Source organism: Nesoenas mayeri (assembly GCF_963082525.1).
Source record: "Nesoenas mayeri genome assembly, chromosome: 1".
Lineage (NCBI taxonomy): Eukaryota > Metazoa > Chordata > Aves > Columbiformes > Columbidae > Nesoenas > Nesoenas mayeri.
In genome coordinates, this window is record NC_137541.1 from 204,000,435 (window position 1) to 204,023,355 (window position 22,921).

The following is a 22,921-nucleotide window of genomic DNA, read 5'->3' on the forward strand; positions in this document are numbered from 1 at the left end:
AATATCAGCACTGCTTGTGAGAAGGACCCATGCCATCTGCTAGATGACAACTTGGAGATGACCACCAAAGGCAAAAAAAAAGCTTTCTGTAAATATTGGAAGAGACAAAAGGTCAAATATGGAAGTGGATGACTCTAAAGCAGACACACTGTTTGCGGTGTAATGGACAGATACCTACTGTGCCAGTGAATGAGTTGTGGAGAAACATGGCCAACACGCTCAACCTACTTGTCGTTGCTGGTCTGCAGCATCTTGTCACTTAATGATGTAATAAACTAAATTTCCAAAAGCCTAGTTGCAATAGATGGTGCAGTCATTATAAATACTCTTTATTTTACTTTATTAGCTGAGTCAAAATTGGTAGGAGACAAGTTTACAGGGAAGAAAGGCACTTCACAAAATAGATGCTGTAATTGGAAAAGAAATAAGTGGAAAATTGGATTTCTTGTTATAACAAGATTAAATCATGTGATCTTTAATAAAAGGAATACATTTTGGAAACATTTTATAAAAATGACAGTAAAAGGACGGTCATGGAGAAGAACTGATACAACATTAATTAAGAATAATGACCCCAAAATTTAGTACAAAAAGTACATGTACTTTCAGAGAACAAAGTTGTCTGAATACATAAATATACTTGATTATAGTTCTCATAGTGTTTTTACGGACCTTTTTAATGAAGTGCATGGTCTAAACTGTTGGCTCTCTCCCATGATAGTCAGCAATGAGTAACAACAAACATGGGCTCTCCATAAATACTTTAGGCAATATTTAGGCAGTTTTATTCAATTCTGAGGAAAATGAACTTGGTCTGAGAGATTTCCTTCAGATTGTTTTAGGAGCCATGAACAAGGAAGAGCAATGCTTACAATGGTGTCTGTCAGTTGTGCAAGTCTGTTTTATCTTGCCTTTGGTGGAAGTTCTACCTCTACACTTTTTTGAGATTTTCATTCCTAGTTATGAGGTTCTTTTCTCTTCCTCCACTATCCTCCTTGCTCCTCTGTTACAAGTCCAGCTTCCCATAGGTAGTTGCACAGCTTTTCCAGCCTTCTGCAGTGGGATCTTCTTGAACCTCCACTGTGTCTCGGACAACCATGGATCTCAGTTCGGGGTTTACAGAAGGAGCCTTATCCATGAAAATGCATGTGCTTGCTCTGCTTTTCCACTTTCTTGTCCTTGTCATTATCCCTTGAACATATTATCTCCTGCTAAGGGTGTTGTAGAAATGGAAATTCTTCTTCAGTCACCTCTGGGCCCTAAGAGTATAATAGGATGAAGAATGGGTGATTTCATTTTGTTTTGCCCAATCAGGGAGAAATAAATGGATCTGAGATGTAACAAATTGCTTTTCTAGATACTTTAAAAGAATAATAATTTGGAATGTTTCTGTGAGGAGAAAATCCAATGCTAATTGATTCTATAGGATTTTGAGCCATCTATGTTGTTATAACTGGATGTTGTGCCAAGTGATAAAGGAAGCAACTTCTGTGGGAGGGAGAAGGAAACTTCTACAAGCTCTAATATGTATTGTAAGAATATGTTTGAAGTTGAAAGGAGAAAATGTGAATAATCAATCAGAAACTAAACTCAGGCTGTTAAAAAAAGCAGAGTATGTGTAATGAAGTCTGAATTAGAATAATAGCACTCTGCAATCTTGTGCAAAATAGTATATAAAGTTAATTGGACCCACTGGGTTTTACAAGCTTACTTGTCTAAGGGGCTGCTTTTCTCTTTAATGAAAACATCATCCTTCACAATGTCAGGAGAACACATGGGAATCTCTGATCTCACATGCCAGATGTCACATTTTGTTACACTTTCAAACTCTAAAAGCCATTGTAGTTTTGGAAATCCTTACAAACCAAGGATGACATGCTTTGTTCAGTGGTGGTTCCTCGCCTGTAAAAGGCTGTTGGTACTGAAATACTGTTAATAATCACAAGCCCTCTGGAAAAATATTGTCAGAGTGTACACTTCTTAATTGAGGTTTAAATAAGGACATCAAGTGTCATGTGTCGACTTCAAAAGATGAAGTGGCTGTCTTGATTTTTGCTGCAGAAAATATTTCAAAGTCTTCAATAGTAGTAAGTGCAGCTGCTTTGAAAATATGAAATAATGTAATTTGTTGCAACTAGGTTTTTACTGAAAACTGAATTGAGCCTTTGACTCCAAAGTGGTCTGGAACACTCCCATAGTCAGTTTTGGTTTCTGCAATTCTACCATATGAAAGATTGCCTCTGATGTAACTTTCAGATTCGCATGGTTTCCAGTAATTCTTCATTTATCTGTATTATCCTAGTGCCCTGAAGAACGAGTCATGCATCAGGAAACCATCTCGATACACACAATCACACAGCAGAGAGACTGTCCTGACGAAACCAACTTGAACTAGAAGAACAGGAGACAGCAGATGGATACAATCAGACAGCAAAATTCAGGGAAACATTGAGACAGTATTGGGCCAGAATATGACTGAGCTAAGGTGACCACATAATCAGGCTAACTGCTGTCAACCTTTGGTTTATAGATTTTTTAGGCATTAGAGAAAAGTGGAGTCTTAAGAAGGAATTTAAATGGAGATAATGAAATAGCTCTGCAGATGTTTACAGAGATTTCCTCCCAGGCATGAAGGGCAGTGTGGGAGGAACATGAAGGCACTTGTTTGAATATTTATCACGTGGGGGTGGAGGCTGATGTTGTGGGCTATCAAAGGGAGGTGATGGCATCTTTCTGGTGCATAAGAGTTACAGCGGCAGAAGAGTGTAAAGAGACTGTTTTCAGCCATCAGACATTTGGTTCCTTGGTGTTCTCAGGCTCTATGCACAATACTGAGCTGTGGTTTTGGTAGGACAAGTTAAATAGAAGAATGAGTGTAGGAGAGTTGTTTGGTTTATTTTATTGTGATTTTGGAAACCTTTATCCAAAATCTCTTGAAGTCAATGGCATGTTCTTCTCACAGTGTGAGGGATTCATCTCCAACCAAAGACATCTAAATGTAGGTGTCTGTGTGTGAACTAGGTATCAGTGCTCCAAATATACCAGTGGAAGTCTGGGTCTGGATTCAGGTGCCTCTGGCTGGGTGTCTAGTGCCACTTCTGTCCTGCTTGGCCTTCAGCTGCCTTTTAGAGGGACACAGATCTCTAAGGACCTGTTGATCTGAGTCAGTACAGTCAGTAGACATAGAGAACAGGTCATCATGTCCTGAATCTCTCTTTAGACCTCATTAACCAGATTGACTGCATGTCTTTTGACTGTATGGGGGACTTGGTGTCCTCATGCAAAGAAACCTGGGTCTTCGTAACAAACCGAATACTGCTCTAAGGATATAGAATCTCATACTAAGTGAAATCCTTGTTCTGTTGACATTACAAAGAGTTTTGCCACAAACTTCAGTCAGACTAGGGCTTCACTTACTGTGCTCTATGCAGTACTTCACATCCAAGCATTTTGTTCAGCTTGCAAATGGTGATACTTTTTTAATTAACATTTCCTACAAGCTCTTGAATTAACTCCACTATCCATCTGTTATTGCAGTAATATCCCAGATAATGTCTTACAGTAGCTCCCAAAGAGCCTGGAAAAAAAAATAATATCAGCATTTACAGTTGGGTAGTGAGGTACAATATAAGCATTAAAGTTTTCTAAGGGCACCTGCACCCTGTAATAAACCAGTGAGGTCCAAGTCTAATAGATATGTGGGCAGGTGTCTCCACACACCACAGTGCTGTTCCTTGTGGAAGATAATAACTTGGGTCTCAAAAGCAGAACAGCTGCATGTGTCCACGAGACAGTATCCCTTGTTTTGTCCCATGTTAGTGCAGTTACATTGCCCAGTGCTGGAACAAGCTCTCTTGTTTCTTGCTGGGATATTTCTGTACTGCTGTACTGTAGAATGTAAGTGTGCTTTAAATAGAAAATATGTTTGCCAGCTATCTTTAAGATGCTTTTTAATAATGTGCTCTGCTAATTTTTGTGATATATTCTCTTTTGAGGAGCTTTTTTTTTTCTGTTTGTGAGCTAAGAAATCGTGCCAGAATAACTGAGCACTCCTGAGACTGGAAATGAAGAAATGTAAAAAGAACAACTTGTTATTTGAATAAGTTTGCCTGAAGGGGGAATTTCTAAACTTTTAGTAAAATTCCACTCCCTTCCATCATGTTAATTAAATGAAAGCTGGGGGGATAGGAGAGCATAGCATGGGGCACAACTCAAGAAACAAAAAGTCATCTTACCCCCCTTGGCTTGTCTGTCTTGTTATTGAACGCTGTGTGATTTCATTTGCGTTAATGAACTGCTTTTATGCGAAACTTTTCAGCACTACCAAATGAAAGGAGGAACATGTTGATAGGAAGTGAAAGTCGCATAATCTCTGCAAAAGTCCATGACTGAATTGCTGCTCTGTTCATCACTGCGCTGCTTGATACGGCATCAGGAGGTTTCTTTATTCCACTGACTTGAATAAAAAGAAGGATCAATTCCTAAATGACCACTTCCATCAAGGCATCAGAGCCACATTTCTTTTTAGTTATAAATTATCCCCTTAGTAAAATGGGATTAAATAGTGTGTGTTTATGACATCCAACAAAATCTTCCAGGGAGATCATGTTATCCTTGGAATCAGCCTTTGCAGGCAGTCTTGTGGATTGAGTTAATGCAGTAGCAATATTTCTCCAGCTTTTTCGCCATTTCTCTTTCTCACACTTGGAAGCGGTGACTTCTGACTGTTCTGTGCTGGGCCACATGCGGGCACAGCAGGAGTCTCTTGGCTGCTCTGGCTGCGTTTGCTGTCCAAACAACTGCTCCTCTCTCCCTCAGAGAAAGATACAGTGGGCAGATAGATAGAAATATTTTGCAGGCCAGATGGGGCTAATGGGCCACAAACTGGAGCAATCTGACCAAAATATGTATTTAATTTAAGGTTGTTTCTTGAATTTCTGGTGTGGAATTATGCACCATGATTGACTGGTTTGCGGTGACCACGTCTAGTTTTGCACGTTTTGACTCCTGATCATATCAGTGGGATTCAGTGTCACTCAGACTTTCTAGGAATTTCTTCTGAGGTCAGACAGGCATATTTTAGATAGTCCTCAAGTGGGCTTAAGTGCAGTTCCACTAAGTGACACCCCTACAGTATATGACTATTGTCACATCCACTGTGGTAATATCTGGAAAAATCTCATTTGCTAGTTTGCTTGTCTTGTTTGTGTTTTTCCCCCAAAATGTTGGCTTTTAGTCTGTATATCCAAATGAAAGTTTGTGCTGCTTGTACAAAATGCAAGGAATTTCCTTCAGGCCTGTGCTTATGCCTTTCGTACCTTTAGGAGCAATTCTCCAAATTTCATGAACAGGGCAGGATCCTATTAAGGCAACATATGTATGAGTGGTATGCCAGGAATGACAGTGGACTTCAGTTGCTTGTCTTCGTTATCCAGTATATTTTTTTCTTTTTGCCTTACACTGATATCCCAGAATTAGATCTCTGTTGTGATACACATCTGAGACCCATAACGTTTGTAGAACTTTGCTCAAAATGTCCCCTGCACCAGATTTGTTTCAGAGTAATGACCTGCTTCTCTACATTTCCCTTGCTGCTTATTTAAATAAGAGATGCTCCTTTACTTCCTCAGTCAGTCAAATGATGGTGCAACATCTAAACCAGCTGCTGTTGCACTCTTCACCAGCAGTGGTATCATTTCATTAGTGGAAAATAAACCTTTGTTAAGCAAATGGGGTATAAAGTGCTATGTAACAGGAAACATTTAATGAGAAGACACTTAAAAGTTCTGTTTATATTGTATGCACATCTCCAGCTAAGTTTTTCTTGGCCCCATTGTGCAAAAGAATTCAGAGAGTGAAGCTGTTTTTCTAGTATTCTCATGATGCTGGTACTAACATATCTGTCACTGAAAAGCTGAGATTCTCCAAGAGAATATTTGTAGAATACTGTAGTGACTTCAGAATACAAAGACAGAAATGAGGATAAGAGTATTTTCATTGCAGATTGATTATTTATGAATATCAGTGAGGAATTTTGGTGATTTTAAACTATCTACTGCCAATACTTCCAGTGCTTTCTGATGACGGTTGTGGCTGGCCCAGTGTCTTCTCCCTTTCTCTCCAGGTAGGACATCAAGAGACAAGAAGGGAGTTTATAAGACAGGGCATTGTTAAAGATCAGCCTGTTTGCCTCCAGATCCATCAGAAAGTAGGTACTTATCTGTGTTTAGATAAGACACTTGTAGAAGAAGGAACCTAATGTGAGACATGAAGATGTCAGCAATAGCAAAGGTCTGGAAGCAATTTGCTAGAAAGGACCATATTGACTAAAGACACCCAGACAAGATGTTGTCCTGACTAGTAAGATGCCAAGGGTCAAACCACAAAACTAAAAGAAATTAGATCAGACTGACATCTTAATCTACGGCTAAGATGCAGCCTCAAAAAGAAGGAATCAGATGAGGGTTGGAAGGTTTTGTCTGCTAAAAGAGGCATCTCCTCTGCCTTTAGTTCTCTAGCTGATGTTATAAAGAGCAAGTTTATGCCCTTTTATTAGACAAATAGTATGCCTAGCTTAGTTGCATATTAGTACCAGCATGTGTGTGTGTGCATAAAAATACATATGTTGGAACTGTTTTGTGGACTCAGGCCAAAAGCTGATGTCAGCCTTGCTGCCAGCAAATACCCAGTGACTGAGCTGCTGAATGTTGTGCTGGTCCCATCACACTTTGCTGTATTCACTCGCTACCTAAAATGTGGTGATCCAGTGAGCTGCTCGTACACAGAATGGACCTTTACTAAAGGCACTCTTCAAGTTCTCTTCATGATAGTTTGTAAAGGTGAATCTATTACTGAAGTAAGATACACAGTTGGTATTCCAGCAGTAGAATAAGGGTTATGTGAATCTTATTAGAAAAATTACAGTCCGTAAATTTTGAGCTGTCTATGGGTGACCTTTCTTGTAGGAAAAATTTGGAGGTCAGACCTTTAGATGCCTACAGGCTTATTCTTAAATTGTAGTTCAACTGAATTTCCAGCGGTATCTGAAATATTTCAAAATGGGTTGGAAATGGGACTCAGTCTCCTAAACTATCTTTAAAAACAGGTGGATAGAACTATTACAATAAAGAGAGGCATGAATGAAGGGGGTACAACTCAGCAATTTTTCTCCCTCTTCATATAGCCTGTAAGATTGGGATCACTCACATTCCCAAGGGTCTGGACATGAAATGAAGAAGTAGTCAGATGTTAATTTGTTCTTTTGCATGTTGCAGGAGGGGTATGTGTCCCATCTTCTTTATATCCTGAGGGCACTTAGAAAGCATTATGAGAAGCCAGGAAAACTAGATTTTTTTCAACTCTGTCCATCACAGCTGTTTCAGATGTTCAGGAGATTAATCTCCTAGGGAAGACTAGCCAAAGTCTTTGTCTTCCTGCATACGTCCCACCAGGTTGTTACTGTTTCCAGTGCAGCATTTTCTTTGCTCTCTAATGCTAGAGAAATAGGGCAGTCATAATTCAGTCACCTCCACTTGTGTGATTAAGAAATGACTTGTCTAATCATAGGATGTACAAAGAGTTTTTACACAAAAGTTTTTCATACCACATGTACATTGGTTTCTTTCCACATAAAGCTTTCCAGGAAAAAGGTTTTCATATTCTGTCTCCCAAGACTAATAAAAAATTAAAACAAATTCTTTATAGGGTTTTAATTCCAGCTCGCTTTTCTTTTTATGTCTCCTCTGATTTTAGTAGCTTTCTCTAGAAGTGTTCTTTTTGCTTTTTATGCAGACTGTATGTGGATGGACCTTTTGGAAGTCCCTTTGAGGAATCCCTGAACTATGAGATCAGCCTTTGCGTGGCTGGAGGTATTGGAGTTACACCGTTTGCATCCATACTCAACACACTGCTGTAAGTGAGCTCTTGAGCCTTTTAAAGACATTCTTTCCCTAGTTTATTGTAGTAGTGCATGTCACAAAGGCTTTCAGAGTACTTAAAAACTTCCATTGCATAACATAAGTGAGTGGTTCCTTGGAGAGAGGTAGGGGACTGGGATGTCCCCTGAAGAGCTTAAATCATCTCATGCTTTGTAACCCAGAGTTGTGGCAGAGCTGAGCCAGTAATGCACCTGAGCTGGGACAGTGTCACTGACCTTTAAATTCTGCCACCAGCCCAGCCTGTGATTAATGTAGCCACAGCCCTTCACAGAATCACAGAACGGTTGGGGTTGGAAGGGACCTTTTGATATCGTCTGTTCCAATCCACCTGCTAAAGCAGGTTCAGCCGGAGCAGATCGCACAGGAATGCATCCAGGTGGGTTTGAATGTCTCCAGAGAAGGAGACTCCACAGCCTCTCTGGGCAGCCTGTTCCAGTGCTTCTCTTCTGGATTTCTGCCTTCCCCACATGATAAGTGGAGTGAGCTTACAAAGGCTCTAATTTACAATCATCCTAGTTTCCCAAACAGTGTGGCTGTATGCAGGCATTCTCCTGAGAATGATCCCTGGGAAGGATCTGTTTGGGGGACAACCAGTCACTGCACACAAAATGTATGCCAGAGAATCTCCTAAAATAGATCTGATACACTACCTGGGACTGCTTGAATTTACAGGTATATACGCAGCCTATATTATTCAGAGGACGCAAATCAAGACTAAATTCAATACAATCAGCCCAGTAAGCCCAGGTAGTTGCTGTTTTGTGATGCCAAAATATAACAGAGCTGCTGCAGCTTGTACCTCTTTCACTTGCCAGCAAATCACTGAGACTGCCCAGCATACATTAGGGATGTTGCTACAGAAATACACAGAACAAAGATAGATTTACACCAACAAAATCACAGGCTTCAGAGCCAGAAGTGACTGTTGCTATTGTCAGGATGGAGAGTGTCTGTGGAAGCCAATAGACCTTTGTCACTGTATTTTAGGCGATGTGGTAGTAATGAGCAAGAGACCAAAAAAACCTAGAAGCTCTCAGTGTTAGAACAGCACAGCATCATTCAGCTATATAAAACCATTCAGATAGACCTGTTCCTCTAGTCTGAGCTTAGGTGAGCTATGGACTATCATAGTAAGTTTTTAAGAGTCAGAAAGTTGTGACACTCTTTCTGCTAGAAATGCTTAAGGTTTTAAGGGAAAGGGATCAACCTGGATCCAGATACGATTTGGATGTTTAACTCCATTTGAAGTTTAGATTTTAGATATGCCTTCTTATTTACTCTTTTTGTTTTATGATTGCTATGTATTTTTTTTTTAATTGGGTCTTCTTTGCTAAGGTATTGGCTAAAAGCTCCAGTCACAGGTTAAGCACCCCTGTTTCATAGGCAGTGTATAAAGAGCCCACCAAAGCAGCAAGCCTTCCCTGAAGTGCTGAAAGGCTTTGGAAGGGTTTTACAATGCACAACCAAAGCATTTATTGTAATATGAACATGCCAACAGCCAGCTCTAACTCCAAAGCAAAGTTAAAGCCTGGAATTTAGGTGCTGTCCACATTCTTCTGTCCTTGATCTATGCTGGACCTGACAATGCTTCTGAAAATTATCAGGCCCACCTCTCTTACAGTGCTGCAGCCATCAAAGACCATCTTAGGCTCCCTTATTTTCTTTTCCTGAGGGTGTATTGATTATCCTCTCAAAAAGCAGGTACATTTTTGCTGAAAACCTGGGGCGCAGGTGGATAAGGTGACTGTTTTCCTTGTGATGGATTATGCTTTACAGTGCTTAGCAAAAATGTCACAGATTATAATGATGGGCCAACAGCAGGTAATGAGATGTTTGCCTCTACCGGTGTGTTATCAGAGGCTGTAGGAACTTGCACAGACATTGCCATAAAAGATTAGTGTTGAGAAACTTTCGCAATGTCCATTTATCTGGATAAAGTAATAAATTGGCTTCCAAGCAGCCAATCCCATAATGTGCCATTATAGCCAATCTTCCCTTTGTATACTGTACAATATACAGGGGCATCATTCTGTGATTCTGGAAGAAAGTAAGTCTTACCCTACTTTCCTTCTCAGTATTTGAACATCAATAAAGCACCAACTTAGATGATCTGATTGCTGTCTATGCCCTGGCTTAGAAGCAGAAATTGGCAGGTGCGAACATGAAAAACTGCCTTATGAACAGCCAATCCTGTTGTGTCAAGGACATGCAGGTCTGGTGGAAATCAGAAGCCTATTGATGCAGAGTCATTTGTTTTCTGCTCAGTTGTGGTCCTGTTGTATGTACACAATTTAATTCCTGCTCCTGCTCTTCCCTTCATTTAACAGTTGAACCCTATGCCCTATTTTTAAAAAAACATAACTTACATTAAGGAAAGCAAGTGGCTTTCATGCAGAAGAGTCTACAAATAGTGGCTGTTATTGTGGGCAGTGGTAAGACAGAAACACACAAGAAGTGTTATATATATGTGGATTTCGTTGTAATGGGGGATTGCACCTGTATTGCATAATATACCCTGCTGGAGGCAGACCCAAGCCTGTGTTAACTGAGATGCTATTTTAAATCTATGCTTGATTTGTTTCATGAAGTCGTGCAGTCCAGCCTCTTTGTCCAGCTGCAATGTTTCATCACCAAGTGGTATTTTGTTACTGAGCTACAGCAGCTCAGTACAAAATGCCTTGCATTTTTCTTTTCTTTTATCCTTTTTTCATGGTGAAAGGCACTTATTTTCCTTGCTATCTTGTCACATCTGACCAGATTGTGACCCTTCCTGAGGGCTTATCTTAGTATAGGCAGTCAGAAAAAGATGGAGGAAATCCCGCTCTGCAAGTCAACAGTTTACAAATGAAAAAAGCTGAAACTGGGACTTGAAAGACACTGTACTCTCCAGTCTTAAAACACATTGTTTTTTTTCTCCGTGGGGAGTTTACATGAGAAGGAGTGCTCAGCCCTTACGTGCTGCTGAGAATGTCTCCATCCTTGCTCTTCAGTCTTGCAGTGGAGGTTGGGGATATTGGGAGGTAAAACAGTGATTGGAATAATGACTTATGTAGATTTAATAATACAATACCCTTGCTGGATATGCCAGCAACAGTTGAGTTTGAAATAATGCACAATGGGTATGATGAGGTGTACCATGAAACTTTTTGGCTGGGGTTGGCTCCTGGGGCTAGCATTTGAAGTTGACAGTCTATGGCCTTCTCTATCTGAAAATTATTTGAGGAGGAAACAGTCTATGCACTGACCATTTCAGTGATCAGAAGATCACTGAAAGATAAGAAGATACTTCTGGATATTTGCACTTATTAATCATCAGGGTTTTTTTCACTCCTGTTTTCTATCCCAGTTCATTCCAACCCTTCCTTTGTGCTATATTTGTGTTTTATTTACATTAGAAATCTGACAGGAGAGTCCTGTTTTTCTAAAGGCAATACCAGAATCTGCCCATGACTGCATGTTACCCAGCAGCGTTTTCTGAGGACTATAATATATCATTCAGTTCCCTAATACAATGGAGCTCTGATTTGATTTAGTCTTTGTGATTTCACCACAGTATTAATTATAATCAACCAGAGCCTTTCACATATAAAGGCAGAATTAAGTCCTGACATTATTGCATTTGTCAATATTCTCCTCTTATGGATCGCTTTGTAAACCTAATAAAGAATTGACATAATACACTTGAACTTAGAATGTCTGCTTTACTTTGAAGTAAAGTTTGATGATGATGCATGATTCCATATTTGTTGCCCAAATAATATATAGAGCTGGCAGTTCGCTAATGTGGAAGCAGTATCTGTGAGGGGTGTTAGGTCTGTGCTAGAGATTTAATATTCTCAGCATCATCCTAATAGCTTATGTTGGTCATTTCAATGTCTGATGTATCATATAATAAAGAATAACTTAGCAGTTAGCTTCTAATGGAAATTTACATTTCCACTAATGGATATAAAACATGTTTCCTTTTTAAACTATAATTTTTAATTATCCAAACATTTTATTTTCAAGTGACGGCTGGAAATGCTACAAGCTCAGAAGACTCTACTTCATTTGGGTGTGCAGGGACATTGAATCTTTCCGCTGGTTTGCAGATCTGCTCTGTATGTTGCATAACAAGGTAATGGGTGTTGCTTAGAGGGATACTGCCAACTTAAAAAATGCAAAGTACATCCACATCATGCAACTGACATGCTATAGAGAAAGGCAGCCTTGGTGAAAACAAGCAAGCTCCAGCAGTATTTGTGCTCGGGCTGCCTGATCCAGACTCCATTTATTCTTGGAACTGCACAAACCGGTTTGAGTAGCTGTCACCAGTCTTTCATTGCACAGTGTTGCCATGTGTCAGTAGTCTGGACACTTATCTGTGAAATTTATGAGAAGGAAGAAGAATGTGCAGTTTGGGGAGTCTGGGTGGCATTTAGTGGCATTCTTTTGGCTAGCAAACAGACTATGAAAAGAGGGAGATTTACAACTTCAGGTAGATTTCAAGAGAAGTGTAGCTTCCTAAAATAATATTATGTACACAGCATGATTTACAACATTCTGGAGTGCACAAAGGGATGCTGTGCAAGCGTTTCTTTATTAAAAAGCTTACTTCGCTGATACTGAAACCCAAGTCTCTCAGGATAGTAGGCGCAAGTGACTTTACACTTACATTAAGAGAAAGGATATTTTTTCACCAGCTGTTTTTATCAACCTCGCAGCTTTGGCAGGAAAATCGACCGGACTATGTAAACATCCAGCTGTACCTCAGTCAAACAGATGGAATACAGGTATGTGGCTAAATGCTGTTTGTAAACTGATCTTGAGGTAGTAGACTGTGCAAACTGTCAGTCAACGGCAAAAGGGAATTACTGCAGATGGTAAAAACAGGAAACGAGGCCATAAACTCAAGTGACTGATTCATTGCTAGGGCAAAAGAGCAAGTGCATCCGCACAACATTAAGATAATCTAGTCTAGTAGCCTGAACTTGATTAGATGTGGGCAGAAATCCATATCTTCCTTTTCTAGGAAAGAGGTCCTTTCAGGCCAGGGCACGGACCAGACAGTTGGCCGTCTTTTATGGGAAATCTGCGTCATTTCTAGGCTAAGAATCAAAACAGAATACTTAGAGGAGCTTGCAAGTTCAAATATTTTGAGAGAAACTAGCTATTTTTAAAAGCTTTGGATTCCTTTACCTCAAATATAGACAAAAGTTACAAATCTCTTTATGTATAAGCCAGGAAATTATACTGAACTGTTGATTGTCATGTATTGCCAGCCCCAAAGCTGGGCTGATTCCTCAGATCTTGGCATCTCCTGTAGCTATTTATGCTTATGATCTTCATTTTACATTATTTAGCACATGAGCTAGGCCTGATTCTTTACCCTGCTGCATCTGGAAGCTTTCCAATGACTGCAGTGGGCCCAGAGCCAAGCTTAACCATTACTACAAAACATGAAATGAAGTGAGAAACCCTGCCCAAAGGATTTTGATCTGCCTGGTATCAGGTGGAGACAGCATAACATTCACAGCTCTGGTAGGAACTCTATCCAATAGTCTAAATAATATGATAGCTGCAGTAGTTATGAACCGTACTCCACAGATTTAATGCCTGGATGATGTACATCAACTGGCATGGGGTTCTTGAAAATACCTAATTGATGAACCTGGTATGCTATTGTTAGGTTAAAATAAAACCTGAAGCAGGACTGCATTGCAACGACACAGCAGGAGTGTAATAATAGAAAATTCAAAGCAAGTTTTCTAATAATGTGTATCAAGCAGCTACTGAATTAATTTAAGTCAACTTTGTTTTAAGTCTTTCTTTAAAGTCACTTTTCTTTCATGGCTCTTGAACGAAACTAGCACGAAACATAATGCTGTTCGTGATTTCTCAAGGGGTTGTTAAACTCAGCTCTCCGCTGCCATACAGCTTCTGTGTTCACTGATGTTAGTCCAAAGTGCTGACTGCTACCAAAATTAGGGCAGTTTTGCTTCATGCTCCCTTTGCTCAGAAGTAGCATGCCTGTGTAACAACAGGGAGCCAACCTCATCCTTCAGCAAATACCTCTTGAATATGAAAGGCCAAGTTGGCCAAGACTCTGTGTTTGCATTGGTATGAGCAACGTTTCAGGTTGTTCAGCAGTGTAGTCAACGTGGAAGCCTCCATAAGATGTAACTTCTCTGTGCCTTTCTATCACATTAGGAGAGAAAACCGAGGAAGGGTAGTGCCCTGCAGTGGAAGGGCATTTGACCTTATCAAAATGCTGGTGAGTTAGCATTGCTGGAATGGGTCGGGTTCCATTCAGGGAGCAATTTTGGCTGCTTTCTGCCATTAAGGCAGCTCAAAACAGCTGGCAAAATACTCTCAGAGAGAAATGTAAGATTTCCCTTGTTACTTTTTCAGACTTAGTCATCTTAATAGTTACCTGTACAAAGTTAATAAAAAAAAGACTTCAGACAGAAATATGATTTTTGCATCAGCAGTGCTTCTTCCAGCTTAGCATTAAAAGCCAATGAGGGAATGAATAATAGGAGCATGGTTATTGTTTTATGGCTTAAATAAATTGGTTTAAAAGTAATGGGGAAATTAATGAGCAGCTGCATGAGGAACAATGTATAATGAACACCAAGGAGAGCCATTGAAAAGGCAGTGAGCAGAGATATCAGTGCATGAAATGGCTGCAGTTTTAATCACAACTATCTGATACTTGTGATCAGGTTTTACACCTCAGCGATATGGTAAGTCAGACAATGTCAGAAATGGGAGCCCTGGATGCCATGAGGCAATTTGCAAATCAGGCAGAATGGAATTTTTTGTTTCTTGCAGAAAATAATTGATGAAAAATATCAAGCCCTAAACTCAAGGCTTTTGATTGGACGACCCCGGTGGAAACTCCTTTTTGATGAAATAGCGAAGTGTAACAGGCGGTAAGTACCAGTCCACTTGAAGAATACCACAGTTTGGAGGCTAGGAATATTGTCTGTTTGTAGCTATGTTTGTATGAATATATTTTTGGGTTTTATATTAGAGTATAATGTTTAAGCTACTGATGTTGAAATTAGCTAATCTTTTGCTGTGAGAGCCTATACAAACTAAAACTATTATTTTTTTTTTACACTCAGAACAGTTCATCCTCTAATGCAGCTAGGATGGTCAGTGGTCTAGAAAATAAAAGCAATAGATTTCCATCTCACTACACAGAGATTGAATATGGTTTTATCTCTGGCAGTATCTTGCTTGCAACATATGCTGGTTGTATATATAAAGTTGCATTTTTAAAAATTGTTGATTTCTCCTATAATTTTAATGATTTATAGTGCTGGTTTACAAACAGAATGCACAAGTGATGCAAAGTGAACATCTGCCCGTGGCTTATTGACTCTTCTCTTTGGAGACTAGGCGTGACAAGGGGACACTGAACCCTGGCACTTGAGAGATATTGAGCACCAGTGTGTATCACTGTTGACAGTGTAAGCTGCTGTCAATATGTAGCTTGGATTCGGGTCCTAGAGGATGTTGTGGACATGGTCTCTTGCCAGGATGCCCCAAAACCTGCTACAGAGGGACATCCCTAGTAGGATTCTCACACTGTGCAAATGATTATCATTTAAAGAAGGATTTTGTAGTGAAGAGCCATGGGGAAGAAAGGGAATTAGAGAGGTCAGAGAGCCAAGTTGACTCTTTGGCTCAGGCTCATGCATAGAGGACTGTTGACCTTTTATGCTCTATTCTGATGTCTTTTCTGTTTAACTGTGTGAATCCCATTTTAAAAGATGAAAATGATGAGGTTTCTGCCACTTCCTTGCAAGGCTTTAAGTGCACATAATACAGATAAAGCTATTAGTGGCACTCATACTCGCTTTTTCTTTTGTGCTTTTCGTTGCATTATTCCTAATTAGACTTCAAATACCATTTCCTCTGTGTTTTCACATCAGGTCTTTCAGTTCTGCCACCATTTCCAAGCAAGACATTTAGTACCTCAATAATGTTCTGACTCGTTCAGTTATCTTGCAGCTTGCTATCATGTAGGCTTCCTCACCTTTTGTCACTGTTTTAGCAGTGTTTAGAGATGTAGATCTGTATCTATATGTGTGATTACATGTAACATGATAGATAGTACTGCAACTTGTAACTCAGCTATCCCACAGAAACTTACCTGTTGTAGGTAAATATTCTCCCTGTTTCCCTGGATGAGACTGGGACTTCCGTTTTTCTCTATAGTCCAATTTCCTGGGCTCCTGCTAATTTTATTTTGGTTTTTATTTCTCTGTTACTTTCCACCTAAACAACCCTGTGGAAATACAGAGACCAAAAAAAATTTAGAAAATTTAAAAAAAAGTGGAGTAACAAAGTTGTTTCCAACATCTGGTGCTATTGTTCAGGCTTCCACATGTATTTGCTGTCATCTCCTTGGGCTTGTTTGTGGGCGGCCAAGATATTTTCCACTTTTTATCTTGTGATTTTTAGTAAAAACTGCACATAAATAAACACACAGCTGGCAAAATCTCATCAGTTTAGCCATCTGATTGGATTGTGGTTTGTGAATTGTTGCTGTTGTTGCTATTTGGGTCCCAAATACGCAAAGTGTATTTGCAAGTGTCGGAGCTTTGCCAGACCTTCAGAGTCTGACATGGGACAACCCAGCATCAGGTTCCTAATTCTTTCCTTTGGACTAAGAGGAGCAGACGTGTGCCATCTACTGTTGATATTTCATATGACAACTGCAGCCCCAAGGATGCGCGTTTGGACAGTTTATATAATAAATTGTTGGTCTTGTTTGTTATGCTCCCTTTTTGGGGATGGAGCAGCAGCTTTGTTTCTGTTCAGTTGTCTCCTGGATTAAAAGTTTATACCATGCCTTGGCAGCCACACTTTCTCAGTTTTGCTTAGTTCAAATGGACATGTGCTTTCTTCCAGATGGAGGATGACCTAGAAAAAAAACATGAATATCCATAGGACAGAAAGGCATGGAGCACCATGGTATATTTCTCATGCACTATAAAGGAGAAACCTCTCTCTAGGAATTAATGTGGGTTTTAAAACTGGAGCATTTCAAGTCCTGACTCTGTCCTCTCTAGATAACAAAGTATTTCACCTCTCCCTCACCTTCTGCTGTTCATAAAATGGATGTAAGAATAAGAGCTGACCTAGTCATCCCATAGAATCACAGAATCATAGCATCATAGAATGCTAGGGATTGGAAGGGACCTCGAAAGATCATCCAGTCCAATCCCCGTACTGGAGCAGGAAAACCCAGATGAGGCTACACAGGAATGTGTCCACGGAGGTTTTGAATGTCTCCACAACCCCCCTGAGCAGCCTGTTCCAGTGCTCTGTTACCCTCACTGAGAAGAAGTTTATTCTCAAGTTTAAGTGGAACCTCTTATGTTCCAGTTTAAACCCATTACCCCTCATCCTACCATTGTTTGTCACCGAGAAGAGCCTGGCTCCATCCTCGTGACACTCACCCTTTGTATATTTATAAACATTGATAAGGTCACCTCTCAGTCTCCTCTTCTCCAAACTAAAGAGACACAGCTCCCTCAGCCTTTCCTCATAAGGGAAGTGCTTCACTCCTTAATCATCTTTGTTGCCCTGCGCTGGACTCTCTCCAGCAGTTCCCTGTCCTTCTGGATCTGAGGGGCCCAGAACTGGACACAATATTCCAGGTGTGGTCTCACCAGGGCAGAGTAGAGAGGAAGGAGAACCTCTCTAGACCTACTAACCACCCCCCTTCTAATACACCCAGGATGCCATTGGCCCTCTTGGCCACAAGGGCACAGTGCTGGCTCATGGTCATCCTGCTGTCCACCAGGAAGGTCCCTCTCCCCTACACTGCTCTCTAATGGATCATTCCCCAACTTATACTGGAACCTGGGGTTGTTCCTGCCCAGATGCAATACTCTACATTTGCCCTTGTTATATTTCATTAAATTTTTCCCCGCCCAACTCTCCAGCCTGTCCAGGTCTCTGGATGGCAGCACAGCCTTCTGGCGTGTCAGCCACTCCTCCCAGCTTGGTGTCATCAGCAAACTTGCTGATAGTACACTCTAGTCCCTCATCCAAGTCACTGATGAATATATTGAACAGTACTGGCCCCAGCACCAACCCTTGAGGCACTCCACTAGATAGAGGCCTCCAACTGGACTCTGCCCCATTGACCACAACTCTCTGACTTCTTTCCTTCAGCCAGTTCACAGTCCACCTCACTACCCAATTGTCCAGACCACACTTCCTCAGTTTAGCTATGAGAATGCTGTGGGAGACTGTGTCAAATGACTTACTGAAGTCAAGGTAAACCACATCCACCGCCCTGCCATCATCCATCCACCTCGTTATATCTTCATAAAAAGCTATGAGGTTGGTCAAGCACGACTTACCCTTGGTGAAGCCATGTTGACTGCCCCTAATGACCCTCTTATCCTTGATATGCCTTGAGATGGCACCAAGAATAAGTCAGTGCTGTTGTCAGTGTAGTGGAGTGAAATAGTCAGGTTAACTAACGAACACAGGCTGATAGCTGTGGGTGATGAACAAGGCACCAAGGATACTCATCCCATGGGAACACTGAGGATTTATTTGTTTAGTGCTCTGAATGAGTAAAATCCTCTATTAATGTTTATGATTATTACAAAGAATGGCCCATAACATAGTTTCCCTAATTGTAAACATTTTAATGGCATTTATAAAGATTTTCAGACATAGCACTACTTAGCTCTCTGTTTTCATCTGAGCAACAAGGTGAGCCATTGACCCAAATGAGTAATATGCAGGTAAAGCCCATCACCTCAGGGTAGTAGCATGCTGCTCCATGTAGTAGCTACTTTCAGCTGCCTGCCTGCTTGTGTCACAGCATCCAGGCAGGAGCGAAGCCCCTACAAGCAGGGAAGTGGGGGGCATAGGTGAGTGAGGATTTTGGGTGTGAACTGTGAGAGGTAAATGGTACATGGAGGAATGTCCAAGATAGATGGTGGGTATCCAGGGAAGGAAGTTTGAGAGCATCTGGCTCACTGTACAGGGCAGTGGTTCAATTGGGTTTCAGGAGACCCTAGTCAGCCATGGGTCTCTTGTGTGACTTCAGGCAAATCATTTAACCCTTCTCTGATGTTGTTTGCTAGCCAAAAATTATTTGTACCATGGACAAATGATGCTGGGATGAGAATACATTAGCAGTATGTGCTACTTAGATGTCTGTGCTTCAGCAGTTAGATATATGTAATGAAAGGCAGAGAAACAGATGAACTCTTGGGTTTTATTTATCAGTTGTCTGTACTAATTAGACTAATGAAAACAAACAACAACATTAATTCTGTCAATTAAATACATAGTAGAAAACAGATTCTTTGTGGCAGCTTATGCACCCTTTTTCTCTACTGTGTGCAGATTAGAGGGTGTTCAGAGTCTGCAAGTGCTGAGGAATCTTATTTGAGAGCAATGAGTAATAGTGTTCTCATTATTTCTGCAAATCCAACCACCAGCACAACACCCTTTGCCATTAAAAGAGGTATTGCCAGGACAAGAAAGTTTAATAGATATACATAAGGGTGAGAAAAGTATGAGTTATGAATGTTTGCCATGGATTGATAGGAGGGATGATGCAATTGAAGGCAATTAAAGTCGGCATTGTAAGGTGCCTGCACAAGAGCACTGTTGCAGTTACCTGAATAACTCTGTGATGCTTTTTGATGTTTGAGTCCTGAGTTGTGCTGTGCTGGTGTTGCTGTGCACAGGTGCAGGGGGGATGGCCATGCTGCTTGAGCTGCTGACGAACACCAGGCACAGACATTTCACAGCATGCAGCAAAGATTTGTTCTTATACGTGTTAATTCCCTTTTCTCTCCAAACACGTATGCAGACAGCTTTAAACTGTGCATGTGATTATCCTGCATGTGCTAAGATATTTTATATCAAATAGTTACTGGATAAAATACTGAAACAGACCTGGAGGCAGGGACCAGAACTCAAATCTCCAGCCTCTTGGTGAGTGCTGTGGATCACAATAGCTAAAGCCATGCTCTTTCTTGGATGCTTTTTAAGATCTTTCTTTGTAGTGGCACAGTTTCAGCAGGAAAATGAGGCTTTTTTTTTTTCATGATACAGAAGAGACAGCACCACATCCTCTTTCCCTGCTCCTTCCATTCCCTTTTCTCCTCATCTTTCAGAAAAAGGGAGGTGATTAATATCGTGAGAGGCTCAGTCCTACTGTTATGAATGTGCCCAGTTCTGATGCTGGCTCCTGTTCTGAGCCCTTAGGTGCTGTATGAATCACCACTTTATGTCTGATGTACAGTCCCTGTGTAAGCTGGCTGGAGAACAAAGAGCTGTTGTCAGTGGAGTGGAGTGAAATAGTCAGGTTAACTAATGAACCCAGGCTGATAGCTGTAGATGATGAACAAGGATCATATTCTGTGTTTGGCTTTTCATAAGACTGTTCGATACAGCTGCTGTAGGAAAGATTACATGCTAATGTGAAACAAAAGTGGTAAAGTTATTCTGCTGCTGCCAGAAATAATCATGGGTTAGTAATGTTCTGTTTTCATTAGTGTAACGAATCACCGTTAGTGACTAGATCTCCTGCCGGTGTAAATCACGAGTTACACTAATGAAGTCATTACAGTGAGACACATTTTCAACAAAAAAAAAAAGGAATAAATCATGGAAAAAATTAGAGTAGGAAGTAGTAATTTTTTGTCACTTGGTGTCTTGAGACTAAGATGAGGTACTTTTTTCTAGGAGTTCTCTTAGTCAAATAAGTAATAGGACTTCTTGTGGGGATACTCAGGAGAGATCTGGTGACTTCAGTAAGACTAACTACATGAACTAGTGAGCTGTTCTCACCTTAAAATCTATGCATAGATGGCTTATGTGTAATACAATGAGGCCAGGATCCAATTTAGTCTATCATTGTAAGTTACTCTTTATTTGCAATGTCATAACTTCTTTCTTTTTTTTTTTTTTAACAGGAAGACCATTGGAGTTTTCTGTTGTGGACCAAACAAAATCTCTAAGATACTTCATAAACTGAGCAACAGCAGCAACCCTTATGGGACAAGGTTTGAGTATAATAAAGAATCCTTCAGCTGAAAGCCTGTTGGACTAGCAAGACTCTCTGGAAGATAAAAGTGCAATTTTTTGTTTGTACAACATAGAAGTTCAGCTGTGGTTTAAACAGACAGAAATGTACCAAAGAATAACACAGGTTTTCTTATTTATGTTTATTTAAGACTTTGGAAAATTACGGATGCAGCAGTATACCAACAAATAGTAAGTGCTTATACTCAAAGCCAAATGCACTCACACAATATTTGTGTCAGTGGTGATTCTTTGGAGTTGTTTCTGTTAATTAAAAAGTGCAGAAGTTGGGGAGAGACACAGTTGCTTTAAAAGCCAATGGAAGAACAATCTGTGGCATGTTTGGGCTTCATCCACTTCAGTCCTCTGAAGCTGGGTCAGTAAACCAAACCCCAGGTTAATCCAAACAAAACATAGTGCATTACAAAGACCTATTGTTTTTGTTAGTATACAAATCTCATGGCTTTGAGGTGGAAACACTCCATAATAAAGGTTTTATACATTGCAGAATTGGGATTCTGTATTTAAAATATAGAGTGTTACTCTATCTAGTCTCTGTAATGGGTGTGGACATTCCCACCTTGAATGCAAGAGATGGTAGAATATGGGGAAAGGTGTAAGTTAACCTATGGAGAAGTGAGCACAATTATGTAGCACCTGAGGGGAGACTCTCCCATGATGCAAATCACAGCTTTTTGGCAAGCAGACAGCTGTGCATGGAGAACTTTCTATCTTGCATCAGTTCAACATTCAGTGAGTTTGCAAAGGAAGTGTGATTTATGCAGCCAGAAAGATGGAGCAAGAAAAACGATTAAAGGGATCAGACAGGATATGATGTTTTATTATACCAGACGCTCATTGTGGAAGCTGCACTCATTCTGCACTCACATGCCTTGAATGTCAAATACTTCAAGAATTCAGATGCTCTTAGTGATTCTTTTACAATGCATGTACTGATGCCACTGAAAGCAGGATCAGGCCAGATCTACAGCAGAGTAAGAAAAAAGCCCTCATTACTGTGGTTCTTTGCCTCGTGTGTGCAGACAGAAACTGCAGGAGCTGCCATGTGGTTTCAGTATGTTCCAAAGGGGAGGGTCTGAACCTTTCGAATTTAAGCTCTCTTTCCCTTTTTCTCCCTGCAGCTGTTTTCCAGTCTGCTCGTAGTTGCTCATAGTAGCGGGAAGGTGAAACAGGCACTTTTTAACTTCTTAATTCTGAGAAGCAACTTTTTTTCTTCAATCCAAGAGCTTATCCAACTTCCTTTATTTCTTCTTTACCCCCTTTACCTTATCTTGCTGAGAAGACATTTAAGCAGGAGTCAGACAGTTGGCATAAATAGGCATCATTCTGGTGCATCTTAATAGAGCAGCATCACTTTACACATCCCAAAAACCTGCTCCTTAATCTCCAACACAAGCTTGGGAGCAATACCCTGTAGTATTTGCAGCACACACAGACATAAGATGGCTCAGCATTTATCAAACCCGTGGTTCACCTGTATTTATCATAATGCATTAGACTCAGTTTATATCTTTCCAGTGAAGACCTTTTTTATCTTAGTCAGAAAGACACTGATTTTCACCTCACAACACAAACTCTGCACAGGGCTCTACAAGTATCGGTATCAGCATTGAGAGGGAGGCATTTTTCTAGTAGGTGGTGTATAGGCATGTTGCATGTGTAACTAGTGAAAATGAGTTTGGTCTTTGCCTTGGGAGCTTCTCCTCGGGAGTTGCCCTCAGTGGAGCAGCAGGTTGAGGTGCAGCAGCGAAGCCACATGGGGACACGTTCCTCAGTATCTGGACTTGGCACTGAAGTTTCTGCCTCTGGCTCTGCCCAATTTGAAATTCAAGGGGGAAGGAAAGAGACAGAGATGGACGTAGTCCTACTGATGAGAATTCTCAAAGTAGCCTAGAGGAGAAGCC

General features: G+C 40.6%; 1 protein-coding gene across 1 annotated transcript in view; it reads left to right on the forward strand.

Moving 5' to 3' along the window:
* The window catches only part of NOX4 (NADPH oxidase 4), a gene marked incomplete at its 5' end in the record, with an annotated part of 106,273 nt that extends 85,160 nt beyond the window's left edge, over nucleotides 1-21,113 (forward strand). The window contains 5 exons of the mRNA XM_080354742.1: nucleotides 7,792-7,911; nucleotides 11,946-12,054; nucleotides 12,641-12,709; nucleotides 14,751-14,851; nucleotides 20,888-21,113. Of these exons, the coding sequence (XP_080210868.1) occupies nucleotides 7,792-7,911; nucleotides 11,946-12,054; nucleotides 12,641-12,709; nucleotides 14,751-14,851; nucleotides 20,888-21,008 (520 nt within the window). The 3' untranslated portion in view covers nucleotides 21,009-21,113. The remainder of the gene's footprint in view (nucleotides 1-7,791; nucleotides 7,912-11,945; nucleotides 12,055-12,640; nucleotides 12,710-14,750; nucleotides 14,852-20,887) is intronic.
* Between the last annotated feature and the right edge of the window lie 1,808 nt (nucleotides 21,114-22,921).